Here is a 19,713-nt window from a genome sequence, read left to right on the forward strand (position 1 = left end):
CATCTTCTCCTCTCAGGGGCATTAACAGTGACTCCACTGCCCTCCTCATTCTAAAGAGAGCTCAGAAGATGAAGGGCAGGAAGCAGCAGCAGCAGAGAAAATTACTGGGTAGGTGCATAGATTGTAAAGCTCAGATTTATATAGATTTTCATTTCATCGCCATAATTAACCAAACAATAACTGGTTCAAATGTACCCATGTGGGGTTCCATTATGAATGTCTAATTTATATTTTCCCTATGAAAAGAACATTTCCATTTTTAAACATGGTAGTTTGTTTTGTACTTTATTAAGGGTTGAAGTCTGTAGTTGTGTGAGAAGTGAGGAATTGCAAGCAGAGAACACCATAGTTAGCTTATATTTTCTCTGTGGCAGCTTTTCTGGAAATGTCTTTAGAGATCAGCTGGAGTAGGAAAGAGAAAGAGCACCTGTCTATATTGGGCAAGAGAGCTTTAAATGAATAAAATAGAGCACTTCCCAAAACAAGGTCTGTCTCCAAGGCTTTGTTATTGTTTTTCCTCTTTCTCTCTCTCTTTCTCTCTCTCTGTATGTCTCTGGACAGCAGTCGTGCCATGCTAGCACGGAGCCTTTCCACTTGGTGCAGTGTAATGTGGAATAACAGCAAGCAGCTCCCTTCTGCTATCCCTGTTCCCCATCATGTTCGATTGGCCTGAACTTAAGAGCGCTCACAGGAAGTGGCTATTCTGTACCGCACTGTATCCCAAGCTCCCTTCTTTGTGAATGAGCCCGTTTTTTATTACTGGGAGCTGTAGGAAAGTCTCCAGTTTTGAGGTTACCTCACGGGGCTGTGAGCGTGAGAGGAAAGCTACAGACAGTAGTCCAGGCCCAAGTCTTGGGCCCAGAGGCCGGGCCTGGAGCTGGCTTTGATCAGGGTCAGAAGAGCGTGACTCTTAATGCCACAAATCCAATCACCGGCTCATGAAATAAAGGCCTGTGTGGAGCGCACAAAGCCTCTGCTCCTGCTGAAGCTGCATGGTGTCCTAATGCAAAGTGAAGGTGCGGTTTGTGCCCGTGTCTCTCTGTTCATGTCGGGGCAGGGGGCCATGCTGGGCTTTGCGTGAGCTCACTCTGGCTGTGTTTCTCTTTGTGTTCTGGTGATGCAGACCCAGCAGAGCGCCTAGCCCTGTTTAGGAAAAGCAGCAAACAGCCTGTGCCTGCGGAGTCCCGCAGAAGATATCAAGCTGAATCCAGAGATGAGATTAAAGGTAGGACTGGCACTTCGCTTAATGTTACCAAATGTTACCAATTCCAAATCACACAAGTTTCTGATATAAAATGACATCTTATCTGTCATTATGTCCCCTTCTATTCCCCACCTATTAAAGTTTGGACACTCCGAAAGTTATAACACATTCAAGATAAAAGCCTGTGGGTTGGAGCTTTCTGCAACTTTTGTCAAAATAGAGATACAAGTTACACAACTATGTATACCAGTTGCTATACACACTTATTAGATAGAGAGACTAGATACCCTGTTTCAACATTAGAAACAAAGGTAACATTTATTTGCTTTATATTTGTTTAAATTTGTAAAATTTTTGTTTTCACATTTATTTAGCTGACTGGCCCTTATAATAGACTGTTCACAGCTTTAAAGGAGCAATCAGTAGGAAATGAGATTGAGGGTGTGAAATGGCTACAGCAGTCTAATTTCAAAACACCAGAGATTGTTGTCCAACCCACCAAATATTCAAATTTATTTATTCATTTATTTATTCATTCCCTAGTACGCTAACCTAGTGGTTGTGATAAATGACCTGGCTAAAGTAGCTTAGCTACCTGTCAGCTACCCGGCATTTGTGTTGTAGTCTTTCTGAGCTCAAAGTCTTCTCCATTTGTCAAAGTCACTGCCAATATTTTTGGCCATTGAACTTACTAGACAAATGCAAAGGCTTTTAGGCTGTGTAGCAGCATGCTAGCTTCCATTACTGCAGCTCTGGTGTTGTGTTTTTAAACCAGACATGGTAATTTAAGAAAACAAATAATGAAAATGAGCTTGGCCTTTAAATCAGTGGATTTAAAAGTAGCGCGGTCAATGTTGGCCAATTTTAGTAACATGGCCGTTTTCACTCCAGCATACACATAAATGTCAGCAAGTATCGTTTTGATGAGATGCAATAATGACCGATAGAACTTTTTGGTTAAGGAATTGCTTTTGCAAACCTTTGGAAAGCACTACAACAGAGTTATATTAAATGAAGCCTTGTTAACTATGTTTTTTCAGAAGCATCGTTAACTTTCCTGGGCTCCGAGGCATCACACATACATGTACTTTGGTCAGATGACAAATTACATGTGAAACACTTCTTTACTTGGTATCCTCAAGTGTTTAAGTGAGAAGTAAAGACATCACAAAGTGCAATTTTTAAGTTGTGTTGCAGGCCTTAAATACAGAAATGGAGATTATTTAAAAAAAAATAACAAGAATTTTCCATGCTGTCCCACATTTTTCAGTAGAGGGTACAAAGATCAAAAGCAAATAAAATAGAAATAAAATATTTACTGAGAAGATGAGTACAAATCTGCAGAGATAATTTTTGTATATAAACACATACAATAATAACACATACAAGTAAGTGGAAAGAAGTGAGCAGCTGCTATTCAGTGTAAGATGAGCATGGTCAAGAGAAAACCACAAGACCTTAAGTCTCTGGGTTTTAATGGATTGAATTTAAGTTAGCAAGGACTGTTAGCATTATGCAGATCAGACCACGCTGACTCGTTCATTCTCCATCTATTTTTGGCCACGTTAGCATTTCTGGGGAAAGTGTTCCTTGTTAGATGTGTTTGGTTTATGGGAAGGGATAGAGTGGGAAACCTGCAGATCCTACCTTGCGTGTAATACACAGAATACGCAGCCATCACTTGATCAAATTGAAGGCATATGACGCGGTTGTTTGGGATGATGGAGAATAAACAAGATGATTGTATTTCAGGAGGACTTTGTAGCAGACCTGAAGTGTGAAATCGAGTTAAGTGCTGAGGAGGTAGAACACTGAGGGGTTCCAGACCCCTCAGAGAGAGGGATGTGTCTGTAGCCCAGTGCCACTTCACTGGGGGGAGTGCCCCTTCAGCTGGGGGGTGTTGATGGTGGATAGGGATGGGGGAGACGTTGGGAGGGAGCATTTGAGAGGCCTGGCAGGAGAGGTAGGTTTCTCTTTCTGATCTGAAACATTTTAGTATCAGTAAAAATGAATGAAAGTGAAAGCAAGACAACATTTCCTCTTTTCATGTTAAGGGTTGCTTTCTTTATTTATTTCTTTCCTTTCTTACGTCTTTCTTTTGTATTTCTTTTTTTTGTGTTGTTGCGACTCCTCCACCGGTCCCCTGGCGTATGTAAGCTGATCCCCATTTTCAAGTGGGTTACTTCATGTCCAGCACATCCACAAAGGAGAGCCTGGATAAAATAAACACAAGCGAGTCGGATATCTCGGAAAGAATCTGTCACGGCTTTGGGGGGCTAATCACCTCCAGAAGGGGGCTTGGAGTAGGGGGCTGAAATGCAAGCCCCTGCCGGGGGAGTGCAGGGGAGTGGCGGGCGTCCTGTGGCCCGAGGCACGAGGCTGTCCCTGGGGGGGTGGCGCTGGTGCCTTCCACAGGTCATCAGCGCTGAGGGAAAGTTGGACGTAGGTGCTGACCGTGCACCCTAAAGCACGCCATCTAGTAAAGGAGCACTTAAGCTGCCACACCAGTTTAGTCCTAAAAACTGATATTGCTTCAAAAAGAGTGAAATAATTTGTTTGTTTTTGAAGAGAGTGGATGATGGAGCATGAGCATTAGTTAGAGGATGGCTAGCATTAGCTTGTAGCCTAGTGTGGACTTGTTTGCTTTCCTTGTTCTTGCCTTGTTTTGTGGAAAGTTTAAGTTCCCCTTCTGTGGGCACAGAAAAAAAATGGTGGGTTTATGTGCAAGTCTTAGAGGTGGCAATATAATAAGTCTAAACTGTTATGTTACAGTTTTGTTTTTTTCAGCCCTATTTTGATTGGATTTTCTGTTGAAGGAGTAGAAAACCGTTTGAGGTTCATGGTATGTCACTTTCCTGTACTTAGTATTACTAAGTATTTATTATTTAACTATCCCTAGTTAAATACAGTTTTAGCTTCAAGGTCTCCTGTAAAGTATATAGTATACCTCGACTTAATGACTGCATTTTTTTTTTATTAACATATATTCCAAATCACTGTGAATTTGATGCATGTAATAGTTCCAGGTTCTTGTTAACATTCCAGATACTGGTATACAGGCGAGTACTTACTTTTATTGCAGTAGACACACAAGCTATTTTTGTGAGCTATTTAATAGAAATGTGTATACCTGTGTATGATCCTTCATGAGCCTTGCGCTGTTTTAACTCAGCCAGGGAGCTGGCTAACACCCACCTCTTTGCTCTCGTGTTGACTTTTTACTAGTCCACGGAATTTGATTTACATGGCCTGTGAAGTGCTGTCGTTTTGTGAGTGTGTGCTCAAGGGATGCACATAAATCCTGTGCCCAATATTCTGACCTCCTGTGTCTTCATCTACTTAGCTCCACACTTTTGTAGCATAAAAAAAGACTACTGTATCAGACAGACAGATGCATGCACACACTGTATGGATTCAGAAGTAATTTAAGTCATACAGTATCTTAAAATACAATACAGTTAATTGTGTAACAGTTAATATTGTACATAATGTATATAGTAGATGCCTTCTCTATACATTTATGCAGATTAATCTATGTCTATATAGAACAACTTGATTTACCCTGGATTTACTAGTTTACACCAAATTATTATTATTAAACCGATTATTATTATTATTATTATTATTATTATTATTAAGTAGTGATGATAAGGAAACATCAGTTTTCACAGTCATGTAATTTTCCATAACACATAAATATAACCTTGACAAAGATTTACAATGCTGTTATAAGTGATTACCTCAATATTACTCCACTGGAACATCTCTACTCACTTGACTATGTAAGGCAATGTGTACAGCATATTGTGAGTTTTATAAAAAATGTATTTATTGCTTTCAGTTGTTTAAAGTTTTGCAGGCCTTATTTGGCTGCAGACATATTGGCTTTGTTTCCTGTGTTCCCTTTCCGTATATAACATGATTAGTGGGATGTTCATGCCGTTATAGATAAGCGTGATAGGTACTTGGTGAGATCATGTCCACAACAGTGCAACTCATATAAGTAACACATCCTAAAACAGTCAGGTGATGATTATCAATCATGGAAATTAATGCAAATGTATTACTGGTATTGCCTTCAGTTTTCTAATTATTATTATGTCTCCTTGTAACTTTTTGAAATAACATGAATCTGGAAGTTTTCTTTACCTGTATAAGGATTTATAGTCCTATGCAAAAGTCTTGGCACCACCCGGTAATATCTCTCACACACACACACACAAATTGTTTTGTGGGCACCCCATGTAATTCCACCCATTGCTGACTCATATATGCACACACAGCTTGTCTTGTCCCTGTTGAAAAGTGTTGCCAATAAAATAGGACTCTGGAGCAGATAAACATCAACCTATGTATACTATGCCTAATGTAGGGTGAAACTATGAATCTGGGTTTATCTCATTACTTTTGTCATTATTTACTCATATAAAATCAAGATAAAAGACACTATAGTCATGTGTCCTTTACACATAACACACCTTAAAGCTTATTTTTACTTAAGCTTTTACTTTTTAATAGCTTTCTATTGCAAGAACAAAAAAAATAAGTAATGGCATATACATTATGTCTTTTACCCCAGTATTATTGTTCTAGCTGTGTTCTTCTAATTGTAATCTCAATAAATTTACTGATCAACCATACATTTGACTGCTGACTAATAGTATATAGGGTTTGCAGGTAGTAACTTTTTTTAACTAGTAATTGTTTAAATAAATAACAGTAGGCTGCCATTTTTTCTGACTGATACTATCCATATTTTCCAGTAATTGGTATTAATTAGTTAGTTTTATAGACCAGAAAATGTAACTCTCAGAAATATGGTAACGTAGCTTTGTAGAGCATTGATCCATTAATGCTTATGATTGATCTGTGTGGTGTCCAGTGTGCTATAGTAGTATGCAGTTTGTGTGTGTGTGTGTTGACCGCTGGTTGACCGCCTGTGGTCTGCTCTCTGGAGGTGAAGGCTTGACCTAGGGCAAAAGAAAGTAGGAGACAGAACCTCACGATAAAAGACCTGACCTCCTCCTTTGAGTCTGCCAAAAGAACTCCCAAACACTCAAAGCCCCATGGGTATGTCAGACACACACATGCACATACTTACTTGCACTCTCACATATGCATGCATACACACACTTACCCTGTGTCTATACTATCAGCACAAGAGGCTATTTTTTGTTTTCTGTGTTTTGTGTGTGTGTGTGCAGACAACTTTTGCTGACCCTTGGTTTCACTGTGGTCCTGTAGGTCTGGCATCTAAATTCCAGTTTAATGAGTCAGTCTCAAAAATCGCCTTTAAACTTGGTCATCACAGTAGTAAAAACATTTACTATCATATAATCAAGGGCTCTCTTTTTCTTATATGAATGAATGAATGGCTATATACCATCCACAAGGAGTACAATAGCAACAACTTTGCAACACCTGAGCCACCATCAAACAACCATTAAGAAATATCTTGGCAACCACCTTGCAATACTATACACTCAACCCTCATCTGACCAGAAATATATAATATATCATTCAAAATTGTAACATACATGAATCGACATACCGGCTCATAAACTCTCCTTTTTAACAAAAATGTATTAGATAATTTTGAGGTCAGTGAACAGTAATGAGTGCGTGTTCATATATTGTACAGTAAACTGATAATTACTTTATCATGCGAGGCCTATTTCTAGTTAATTAAATGATTTGTATTTATTGTCCTGTAAAGGAGGATTATGCCTTTTATAAATAGACTTAATAGTCTATTTTACTGAAAAGAATAAAACATCTTAAAATTGCAAATATTTTTTAGGTTGATAAGAAAATATCAAAATATTGCTTTTGGTTTTTAAATGATTAGTTTGATGTTTTTTAGATCCCACTATTATTATTGCATTAAAAGTAAACTTTCCTTTTACTCAGATTTTATTTTATTTATTTATTTTTTTACAATGACTGTGTTCCTAAAATTTTATTTTACAATCACAATATATGGCCTTGCTTACTGTTTTGAAAAATATTATGCTATATTAAATCTTGCATATCGTATGCTTGCCAACACACAGCCTTCAATTTAATTCGTTTCTGTCTCAGTGAGAGTAAACTGTGTTTGACCTCGTCTCATTGTTGTGTAGTGGACAAGGTTGTGTAAAATACCTGCTCACTGCGGGGTTATAGTGAGGTGCAGGAGGTTATGACCTGTTCCCCCTGACCTCAGCCTGCCAGCTCTCTGCCTGAAAGAGCTGATTCTCTGATAGGGTGACATGTCTCCTACCACTGCCGCCGTAGCTGATTCCATATCGCTTAATGTGCTTAAGAGCCCGCCGCTTAACAGCCGTGACTCCTGGGGCCTCCAACGACCTGAGGGTGGGGCGAACAGGGCACCAGAGGGGATCCAGATTCACTGGACACTGGTGTCTCACATTCTAGCTATATATAGATCAATAGGTTTCTCACAGTTTCTCACAGTGTACATAAATTCACATGCATTACAGAGAGAGAATGCATAATTCCTGCAGTAGGACAAAATCAATCGAATGGCAGGTTCCAGTCCAGGATTTGATTATGGAGCAATTATAATAATACTCTGGATTCTATAAACATTTGCAGGAGACTATAATGGGTATAAGTGTATATTTAGGCAGTTGTATGAGCACAATGCATTCCAAAAATATTGGAACCCTAATTCCAAAGGACACAGTTCCACTGCTTCATAACTGATTCCATATCATGTCCATATCTGCTTCAGAGAGTCCTATTCTATTGGCAGTACTTCTCTACAGGTACTGGGCAAGCTGTGTGTGAGCATTTGCACATTTGTGTTAGCAGTGAGTACAGCTTAAAGTGGCTAAAGGAATTGATCAGAAATGGTGTCCACAAATATTGACAAAGTGAATATTTTTCTAGAGTGTTTTTATCTTGAAACATTGGATGGAGATAAATTAGCATTACTGAAGTTATTGTCATAAACGTATTAATCAAATAAAATAATATAAGACTGTCATTAGGCTGTTTGGCTTTCAAAAATCATAGGCTGTGACCGAAATGGTTCCCTACTTTCTCATTAGTGTTGTGCTATATAGGGAGAGACTATGTAGATCACTAAGTAGCAATGAAACACGAGTAAATTCGGACACTCCCCCATTATATGCGGTAGCTCTGGTTGCTTAAGAACAAACACCTGAAGGGCTGAACTGTGTTTAAAACTCTGTTCATACATGAACTAAGCTCTGAATTAAATGGAGTAATCTGACAGTTACCTTGTTTAGAAACATAATCCACACATTAATAAACTACATGGAGAAACTTATTAAATTAACAGCATCCAGCACCTTATAAGATTGCCAGATAAGGTGGTTTCATGGCAACTGTCGAGTTCTGTCTGAAAATGTCTGTGCTTTGATGGGTGGACAAAACTACCATGGGCTAAGTCTTTGAAAATGTAACTTTTTGGTGTTGTAGAAAGCTAACTTTGCACAGAGCGAGCTTTTAGTCATGCTGATGGAAATTTGAATAAGCTGTATTTGTTCTGTTATTATTTACTGGTTAGTATTTACTTTTTTCATTGCTTGCAAGTTTATTTATTTTTTTGTACTGTAATTACTTTTCTGTTGCATTGGTTCTTGTGCCCTATTATACAATACACAAAACACATATAAAATACAAACATGCAGATAAAATAATTTCAATATTTATTTTTTGGAATAAGTGATATTTAGGATAAAGTATTTTATTTAAGGATGTGTTGGAAAAAAACATGTAATATTGTTATATTATGTTACATTTTTGGGCGGTGTTCTCTGCATTTTGGCAGATTTATAAACGTTTTATCCAGTGACTTGGTTTTACCTGGACTCCAATGTAACAATGGCAATCCTGGTATCTAGGTGTCCACTTCTTTTGTTCGGCTGTCTGTTGCTTAGCTCATGTAGTATGCAGCAGTGTGTACTATAATTATAATAATGCATTGTGGGATTTTATAGTGCCCTCAAAATAATGTTCCAATTCCACTTTACGATTAAATGGCTGATGTCCCGTTTTTTTTTCCTTGTAATAACATGTATTCGAATAGTCCCTAATTGGTGCTTTTTATATTTGACTATGGGGAGCTAAAAGTAAAAAAAATATATATATATACACTGTGATTATCCAAGCATATATGTTTTGTTTTCTATAAGAATTCACTCAGTTTTACTTAGAAAAACAAATAATCTTAATAAATAAATACCAAAAGGATGCATTTTAACTGTCAGCTCCCACATTTGTTCTCGGTGTTTTGCTAATGCTGGTTAATATCAGTTATTTAAATTGTATTAAATAGTAAAAAAAAAAAACTCTAGTCTGATTCTGTGGACAGAGGATGTTTTTTTGTTTAAACACCAGCAAGTGCTAGCTATTTCCTCTCTTTGAATTGTAAGCTATGTGAGGAGTTAATGGCTTGACATTTTTAGTGGATTTTCAATTAACCCGTGACAACTGTAACCCATAAACATCATCTGCCCTTTTCATCTCGGCACAACTATCAGAACAACTTAAATAAATGGCTCATTAGTTCCAGCACTTGGCTGTCAGAAGTCGTTATCGATTCACACTCCTCCCTCCCTGCGTCGCTCTGCGCTGAGTGCTCATGTTTGCTTTGAATTACAGCTTTCTGGTGGCACGTCCTGACACTGACCGTATATCAAGTGCCTACTTACTGTGTGGATGTTCAGTCTTACTCTGTGGAAGTTCATATCACAGCTCAGTAGGTTTAAGGAGAAACCACAAACCAACTGAAAGCAAACCTCTTCATTTGCCTCAGTGACCCGCCACCGGAGCATTATAGTAATACCCTCTAAGCCGTCCAAAACAAATGGCCTCCTAAGCTGAAATGTAAACAGCCCACTCTATGTGCACTGATCTCTCAGGGCTCACTAAACTCTGCAGCTTTAACTGCTTGTCAAACATTCTTCTTTTCTTTTCCGGTTTTGATATAAACTTATTTTCCACTCTCATTTGTATTTGTTATCAACTCACTTTGCATCAGGGCTCAGAATACGTTCTTCTATATTTCAGTCTGCATTCCCGTCTAAAGCTCATCTGGAAACTCAGTGACTCCATCAGGGCAATGATCCCACAGTGTCTGCATGACAACAACAAATAATCTCACTGGACACTTTGTTTGATGTTTGATGTCAGGCGCAGTCGGCCGAGAAGAAGTAAGTGTCGGTGATGCATCGAGCGGAGAGCCGAGGCAGACGCAGCAGCCTGGAACACACCAGTGGCTGCGCACTCCAGCCGTCCGGTCCCAGAGAAACTCTGCCACTTCTGAAAGGTCTGTCACCCTTATTACCTGCACATCATACAGAAAACCTTATAGCCAGCATGTAAGGGAATAACACGTTATGATTAATTTAGGATTATATTTCCTGCTTTTTACAATGTCAATTTTACATAAAAAGTTAAAAACTTTAAATTTTGGCTGGACAATATAATATAAAGTATTTTACAAATACAGTATATTCGCAATTCCCAATTATTTGATTATTTTTTCTAATTCTTATAGAATAACTGAAAAAGACAGTATCATTCAGTTTTTTTTATATATATTTGTATATTATGGCCCAATAATAACAGCACAATTTCAAATGTGCAAATTATTGTTTATTTTCCATGTATTAAGGGAATTAAAACCATACAATAAAACTCACACATGAAACCAATATATAAACATTTAGCTCCATTTAGCCCTTTTTAAAGAATAGTAAGCAATTCCATTTAACCTTATAATAATCTTTTATATTGAACAAGTTGCAAAATATAATAAAATTACTGCCACGCAAGAGTTCTTTACAGGTTACTCTCTACTGAGATTCCCTCTGGCTAGTCCAGTATGTAAATATCTCAAATAGGCCATTTAAAAAAAAAATTTCAAAAACAGTAGTGTATGTTAAACAGTAATTTGGTTAATCAAAGTAATATGATTACCCTCCCAAAAATGACTTTTGAGCATTTGTGCACACACACACACACATATATATATATATATATATATATTTTCTTTTTTTTTATATATTAATTTGGCATGTACTGGATTGAGCAAACAATTTCTATTTATTTTTATTATAATTATTTATTATGTGATAGCAGCAGCAGTACATGCATGTGTATTTATAGTCTACTACTTTTATCTGCACTTTTGTAGAGATCATTTCCTCCCAGAGATTGACCCTGAAATTCTGAATGGTGGGAGGGTTCAACTACTGGTAGGTGCATTCATTCATTATTATATATAAACATCACACTACTTCACAACATTATGACATGCACATATCAAACCATACACCAGACAGCAAGTTGTAGTGTAAAAGCTTTTAAACTGGTGCGTGTATGTTTGTGTATTTATTGGTTTTTACTCAGGCCGGTACGAGGTACAGAGAAAGTCCAGATTCAGCAGGGAGGCTGTGGTCTGATCTCACAGGCTTCTCTTCACATCGCAGCCATCAGGCTCACGTCCGCAGACATTCAGTGGAAGATGCAAGTAGGTCTTTACATTCTACATTCTAACATAGTAGCCATTATCTCCTAATCAGACTCGGTTCAGCTCATTCTCAACTAAAAATATGACATTTCTCTAATATTTACCTTAAAAGAATTTAAGAAAAAAGCTCTTACTTTGTGTGAACACAAGCAACCTTTGCAGATCATTTTAAATAATTTATGTAGGCAATACACATTTTATACAAAACTAAAACTAAATTAATATAAAACCACATTAATACAGTAAAAAAACATATTGTGCTCAAAAACATGGTAAATTAAATCAGATTAACGTAATGAAAGAAAGACTTATTCGCTAAAATGGTTATTACTGGTAATATTTACAAATAATACCAGCCTTGGAAATGGGTAAACAAGATACATTGGCAAGTGTGAAATTACTATTTTTTAATTAATGTTTTTTGGTTATTTCTGAACAAAAAACACATGTAACACCCACTATCAAGTAGTTCAAATAAAAATAGTTTTTAAATATACTTTTCCAGATGTCTAAACTGTATGTACTTTATCAATTACTCTTCTTCCCAAAATATCCATATGCAAAGAGCTAACAGCTTCTACAATTGTGCATTCATACACTTGACAGTTATTTTCAGCTTGTGCTCATGTTGTTGACTTAGTTCAGCTATTTGCTGACTGCAAATATTCCTGAATAAGTAGTTATATAAATTACAAATTCATTAATTTAAACAAAAATATCCATATGCAACATGTGTCTAAGGAATGAGATTTTATAAGTACTCTGCATTAAGTGTATGACCTGTCACTTAACCCACCAATAAAATTAAATCTTCAAAAATTAATCTGCAATTTTAGATAAAAGGTAAAGTTGAAAATAATTTGTCAACTCTGTGGACTTCACATTATGATGTGATTCTGAATCATGAGGGTCAGGTGCCAATATAAATACTGCGCTGGTGAGGAAGCAGGTGGGTGGGTGTAAACTGTGCGCATGGGGAAGACTGATATAAACACACAGTACAGGAATCCTGCCAGATCATCAGTTCATAAAATGACAGACATTACAGAAATGATTTGTCACATCTCAGCATTGCGGATTGCTGCTGAGTGGTAGGTCATGATAATGGGAGGTGTGTGTGTGTAAAAGCTAGACTGGGAGATGTCAGGGTCAATAAGGCGACAGTGAGGGTTGTGTGTCTCTCTCTCAGCAGGAAACAGGCCAGTGAAAGGTCTCGCAGAGCTGGAATGAGTGGCTTCTCTGTCACACAGGCTGCAGTTTAGGCCTCAAACTGACAAAGATGCTACTCAGTGAGACAGGCACGGCTCAGCGCATTTAACACACTGATTCACAGCGCTGAAGGCACAGCACTGTTCTCCCTAACCAGTTTAAATTAGATTCTGATGATGATTTGAAAATGAAGTCCACGAGGGTGCGGACTGACTGACTTGTGGATGTCACGCAGGTACAACCATTGTTTGCGTGGGAATGTTTAGAAAAGCAGAAAAAGAGTAAAAATGTACCTTCTCTCTCCATCTATGTATACACCAAACCCCTTAAAATTACGATTTACTTTTATTTTACCAAATTGGAAACCTCTAAAATAGAATCAAGAGGAAGATCACAGACATGCACCAGGAGTGGCATAAAGTTATCCAAAAGTAGTGTGTAAGACTGGTGGAGGAGAACATGCTAAGAAGCTTGAAAATTGTAATTAAAAACAGGGTTATTCCACCAAATGTTGATTTCTGAACTCTTAAAACTTTATGAATATGTTTTCTTTACATTATTTGAGGTCTGAAAGCTCTGCATCTTTTTTATTTCTGCCATTTCTCATTTTCTGCAAATAAAGGCTCTAAACGACTATTTATATTTGGGAGAAATCTTGTCCTTAGTTTATAGAATAAAAAAATAAAAAATTTATTAAAACATAAACCTATAAACAGCAACATCAGAGAAACTGATTCAGAAACTGAAGTGGTCTTTTTTCCAGAGCTGTATAAATTACATACAGATAGAGCGAGCTATAAATAGATAGACAAAGATAGATAGATAGATTGGTTGTGTAACAATTTCATGTGAATGGACCAAAAGGAATACTCCAAAATGACTTCTATTAATTGTAATTTCAATGTGTGTTGTTTTGTGTAATAGTGATAATAGGAATATATGCACACACAGTATTCAAATTCTTTTGCTATGCATGCTAAGATTAGTATAATTGCATATTTTGCATAACCTCAACCTTATTGTAGGTTGTAATAAATGGGGAATAAGTTTCTTTGTATAAAAAACTGTTACAGTATACATATACATTATACATTAATAATGTAACAAACACTTTTGGATTTACAAAATCAGGAGTTGATATGATAAATAATACACAATACATTTGGCACTGATTTATTTACACTATCTTGGTGTTATTGTGTAATCAGATTAACTTCTCTGGGGGGGTAAAACAATTTTTTTTTGTAATGGTTACTGTAATATTAATATTACAATGCTTTAGTGAGCAAAATAAATACATTTGCATGGGTCTATAACTTTTAGGCATTTTACTGTCTAATAAAAACAATGTAATTATTATTTTTAATGTAATAACCAGTTGAGGACCAGAATATGTCTCCATAAAATTTCTTTAGAAGCTTAATGCAACAGGATATCTATGGCATGTCTGGTACCACCACAAATATTTTCACTGCTGGTATGGAGAAAATCTCTCAATTTGCGTTTTAGTGTCTCTATTTTGTCTGTTCCCAAAGCTAATGGAAACAAAATGGCTGCAAACAATTTATTTGGTCACAGCGGTTAGTGTGTGCGGCTGTTTTACTAAGGGGCTTCCTAATTGTGCAGCACAGCAACATGTGTCTCTTTTAAAGCAATTATTCAGTCTTTGATTTTGCTTTAAGTATGACACATATGAAATATTAAAAATGTAAAATGTATCCATTCACACAAAATCAAAATGGTAACGTTTTAGGAGAATATAAAAATATTAACTTTCGATGGAAGTCAATATAACAAACATTTAAAGATTTAGTAGTTTGAGTATTTTTATTTGTCCATGAAAATAGTAAAAAGGGAGATTCTTTTTGTTCTGGGCTGAGGAAATTTGAGGATTAATTTGTTCAGGGCTGAGGGGAAAAAAAAAAGATGCAGTTTTTTGTGTTCAGAGCTTATCTGAGTGTTAATTTATAGATGTTACCTACAGCCCTAACTTAAAGACTTGTGGAAGTGTGTGTCTGGTACCTGCCATCTGTGAGTAAGGTCCTCCTTCGCCCGCTGCTCCTTCTCGTTGTGTACGACTCCTTGCCCGTTGCTGCCGTGGGCTGTACACGTGGAACACATCAGCTTCAGAAAGAACCCTCTTTGTTCCCTGTGTTTGAAAAGATCTGCACTAAAGCACACACTGGAATGGAAGCAGCTCTGAAGCGGTCCACAGCATCTGGCCGAGCAGCCTGATGCTCAGCTTAGCTTTAAACAGTGTCACTGTATCTGTATACTGGACTGTGTTAGGAAGACGTTAGCAACACATTATGAACTTATGAATCAAATGCATTTCCAATTTACCTTCTGGCTTCTGCGCTGCCGATGTACAGAATAACCGTTCTGGCTGATTGACAGTGCTGTCTCTGTTTTTTTTTTCTTTTCTTTACAAAAAAAGAAGTGCCGTCTCCCAAAAGAGTCACCTCGGCTCCATCACGGAAAGAGAGGATCTCGTTCCGAGACAACCCAGTCCAGCTGAGCGGAGGCTGGGGAGGAGGAAAGAAGAGGGCCAGAGTGAATAAGTAAAAAAGACAAAACAAGATGTTCAAAACCATGAGATAATATCCTTTCATAAACCAGTGCCTTGTATTTTTATTGACACGTGAGGGTGTGGGCCTTTTTCTGAGACTGATGGATGTGTGTTTTTTTATTAACGTAAGCCTTTAACAAGCCTTACAATGTGCATTTGATCTCCACTGAAATTCCTTGCAGCTGCTGTTTCACTGAAATCTAGCTTCCTCCCTTGCAAATGAATTAAAAGCAATGGATGAGGTATAGCCCAAATATCTGCAGGCAGTCCCTGAATGCGTGTTGATCTCAAATATCAGTGACAGGGAAAGAGCTGTAGAATGGATGGAACCCCATATTTTCAAATGACATGCTTGATATGCAAAAGACAAAATCAATAAGAAGCATTTTTTCCATTTTGGCTTTGTTTAGATATTTTTAATTCACCCACCTTTATATGTAGAATGTATTCCAATAAAAACAAAAACAAATCTGGACAGCCTGATTTGCGTATATTGGATAAATGCCTGGTTGTTCAAAGCTCAGGCTGATTAAAGTTCTCGTGATTCATAAGCTCTTCTACTTTCTGATGATGGTATGCACCACAGGTCCATTTAAAATCAGAAGGATGTGACCTCCAACATAAGACAGACATTTTATTGCAGCTAAAAATAAAAATCAGTTTGTGGTAAAAAAAAAAAAACAATGTCCTACAGAAACTAAACTTCAGTTAAAAGTCAAAGTAACTTATTTATTAAAGACCAACACTGGGTTGACATCAAATTCATGACAGATAAAAAATGATGATTACTTAACAAGTCAACAACATTTCAACACCTAACAATGTTAGAATTTAAAAAAGTTAAAGTTTAATATCAAGTTTAATATCAAGTTTTTATCTAATATTATGTTATCTAAAATCTGCTTAGCAGATATTGGGTTTTGATCATATCTCAACTAATTGTTGGTACTTTCTAGGGGTGTACAGAAATCTCAATATTGTATTATAATGTGATGATTTGGCTTTTAATTAGGGGTGTGGTGAGATCTTGTGCCACAAGATCCTGCAAGATTAAAACAGCACAATGTTTCTCATCGGGTTTTAAATGGTTGCTCATTTTGGGCGGCAAACAGCAGCGCTGGTCCATAGACACACAAGGTCTGAAGAGACTCATATAAGATCATACAGGAGAGATGATGTTGGGGTTAAAACTGTAAAACTGGCTGCAGTACGGCGGTACTGTTCTGTCTTTTACTGCATATGATTAAGAATATATAATTCACAATCAGAGTAAAAATTTATTAACACCCATACAAGATGACTACTTACAAAATATTCTAAATTTACCAGCAGTTTTGCATTTTTGAGTTTTAATCATATATTAAATATATGAATAAATATAACTTTGAAATAAACATAAAATGTTCTTGTGAACATTGTGTCTTGTCTCATTCCTACATTTAGTTTTAAGTTAAGCAGTATTGCACTGTTGTTGGAGCCCACTGTTATAATTGCATAACCTATTGCCTTTCTTTCAGTATCAAAATATATTCCGATATATTGAATCACAACACCTATATATTGGAAAATATTCGTTTATTCGTTTATTTTCAATCCTTAAAAAATAAATAGCTTAGCAAGAAGGTTGGTGCATGATCTAGTGTGGTATTTATGCTGGGCTTTATCTATGCTAGCATCTAATTATGTTTCCCCTGACTAGTCAAATGTGATCTAATAAGGATACAATCAACAAAATCACTGTTAGGGGGTATAAAATATTAAGTTGAATATTTTTGAAAATCTCACAAAAGCTTTGAGTAGCTTGAAGTATTTTTTAAGTCTATGTCACTAATCATTTGTTTTATCTTATTTATTTTTTTTTTAGCTTTTTGACAATGACATCCTTCTTAGTCAGTTAGCCTACATCAGGTTTTGACACATATCTGCTACAGTAACTAAAAAAAGCTCTTTCTCTCCCTCTCTACCATGTCGTTTTAATATCTGTTAAAGGGATAAAGAATCATGTAAAAGAGAAGTGAGTGGGGAAGAGAAAAAAAACAAAAAACTTTTACATCAACTTTTCCATTTTTTTTTTTGAAGGTTCATCACACTCGGGTCTCCTTTACAACCACTGAAGAACGTTCAAATAACCCTTTGAATTACCTTTATTTTGAAGAGTGTAGAGAAAATACTCTGGGATCGCTCACATATTGCCAAACATTTCCAACCCCAAGCAGAAAACCGAGCTTATAAAAGTCTGCTCTGTAAACATTAGCATTGTGATTAGTGTTGTGTTGTATCTTTTATTAGTTTCAGATCGAAGCGGTCATGTTTGTGTATTTTAAGTTGGACATCAGAAAGCTGTCTGGCCACAGGCATGGCGGTTAGAGCAGGCACTGTCTGGGCGACGGCCGAGGGCTGATAAGATAATTAGTGTAAAAACAAACAGCCACTAGTGCAGTAGAAGGGCACCTTATTAGTGTGTGGCATGTAGGCTATGTTCTATGTTATGTTCTCCCCTCCATTTTCATATGCTTTGCTTATGTTTTGGCTTTATATTCAGTTCTAGAGTTCTACTGCTGTGTCAGATTCCTGCACCCGTCATGCTACAGGCCAGGGCAGGTAATAGGCTGGTATCTGAAACAGATTTGCAGCATCACACTACCTGCTAGAGTGAACCAGATACCTCACTTCATCTCCATTTATCTCACACAGGATTTTTTATAATGGTCTAAACAGCATCTTAGCACAAACTCCAAATCACAAACTGCATTAACAGCAATTACTGGTAAATAATCCACCACAAAGATTATTTTAATACTTCTCCTATTTGCATCCAAAACAAAGTTACATCTACAGTGATTATGATATCACTAAAAGCTTTGATTTTTTACATAAAGCTCTAAATTTCCATGTGTCCTTATGAAAAAGCATGTTTCATCAGATTAAACCGCCAGTCTCAACTAACCCAGTCATTGGGGGGTGCCAGGAGATCATTCATACCACTTGTTGTCCTCAACCCAATAAAAGGCCAAACCAAGAGAGATAATCTTTACAATTGCTGACGTGAGCCAAGCTGCACAGGGTTAAGTAAGATGCTTTAAAGCAATAAATCCTTCTGTTGATTTGTTTGGGTTTCTAATAGCTAAAGTTTTATTTAATTAGCAAGGAACACATTGCGGTTGTAATAAATGTGCATCAGCTTAAAACATTTTTAAACACAGGTTTTGACCAGAAGCTTGATGCTTCACAATGAGTATGTTTGGGAAAAAAAAAAACATATTGTGAGAGTGTTCTGTGGTGTGTCTGTGGTGACAAGACTGTCCCGCTCTGTACAAGTGAATAAAAGAGATTTTCACTTTTGTTATTTAAAGAGCCTTTCTAACACAGATTGCAAAATATGCAGTATTTATATATACTGTTATGTGTTCTATATAGCTGTAATTTGTCATTGGCATTTTTTTTAAATGTTATGATGAATGGATTAATAAAAAAGCTCCAGAATTACTTGGAACAAAAACTTTTTACACTGCCTCCCATTGAAAGCTATTTTCCTTCACCTGTAAAGTTGTCATTTTTGGAGAAAAGGTTTTGTTTGTGTGATGGCAACAAAACGAGTACAATAATACATATAGCTCTGGGAAAAAAATGAGACCACTTAAAAACTATGAGTTTCTTTGATTTTATCAAATTAAAAATCTCTGGAATATAATCAAAAGGAAGATGGAGGATGACAAACCATCAAACCAGGCTAAACTGCTTTTTGCACCAAGAGTGGCATAAAGTTATCTGAAAGCACTGTGTAAGACTGATGGAGGAGAAAATGCCAGGATGCATGAAAACTAATTAAAAACCAGGGTTATTCCACCAAATATTGATTTCTGAACCCTTAAAACTTTAAGAATATGAACTTGTTTTCTTTGCATTATTTGAGGTCTGGAAGCTCTGCATATTTTTTGTTATTTCAGCCATTTTTCATTGCAAATAAATGCTCCAAATGGCAATATTTTTATTTGGAAAAGCTAACTCCAAACTGTGTTTGGAGTAATTGGAAAGTTAAGAAAACTAAAAATCAAACAACTTTTCAGACAAAAAATGGTCGAAGCTAAAAACTGACAGGTTGCCTATAACTTAGATGTAAAATAATTGTAAAATATATTTGTAATAGTTCTGTTAGGCAGTTTTATCAGGCCTTTGCTTGGTGGACCTATAGGTAAGCCTGTGTTTATTGGGCTTTAGGTTCAG

General features: G+C 36.6%; 1 protein-coding gene and 1 long non-coding RNA gene across 4 annotated transcripts in view; one reads left to right on the forward strand and one right to left on the reverse strand.

The window, feature by feature from the left end:
* lrriq1 (leucine-rich repeats and IQ motif containing 1) overlaps window positions 1–16,902 on the forward strand; it is a 48,457-nt gene extending 31,555 nt beyond the window's left edge. For 2 of the 3 annotated variants that reach the window (XM_049483457.1, XM_049483456.1), the window contains exons 23-28: window positions 17–108; window positions 1,124–1,225; window positions 10,370–10,505; window positions 11,376–11,436; window positions 11,591–11,711; window positions 15,358–16,902. In XM_049483457.1, the coding sequence (XP_049339414.1) occupies window positions 17–108; window positions 1,124–1,225; window positions 10,370–10,505; window positions 11,376–11,436; window positions 11,591–11,711; window positions 15,358–15,485 (640 nt within the window). In that variant the 3' untranslated portion in view covers window positions 15,486–16,902. Of the gene's footprint in view, window positions 1–16; window positions 109–1,123; window positions 1,226–3,991; window positions 4,047–10,369; window positions 10,506–11,375; window positions 11,437–11,590; window positions 11,712–15,357 lie in introns of those variants that run through there. The other variant, XM_049483458.1, reaches the window with a different exon arrangement.
* LOC111194768 (uncharacterized) overlaps window positions 14,151–19,713 on the reverse strand; it is a 56,096-nt gene continuing 50,533 nt past the window's right edge. The window contains exons 3-4 of the long non-coding RNA XR_007440662.1: window positions 15,264–15,445; window positions 14,151–15,069 (exon numbers count right to left, since the gene is read on the reverse strand). This is a non-coding gene — a long non-coding RNA (uncharacterized LOC111194768). The remainder of the gene's footprint in view (window positions 15,070–15,263; window positions 15,446–19,713) is intronic.

This window comes from Astyanax mexicanus, chromosome 9, assembly GCF_023375975.1.
Source record: "Astyanax mexicanus isolate ESR-SI-001 chromosome 9, AstMex3_surface, whole genome shotgun sequence".
Lineage (NCBI taxonomy): Eukaryota > Metazoa > Chordata > Actinopteri > Characiformes > Acestrorhamphidae > Astyanax > Astyanax mexicanus.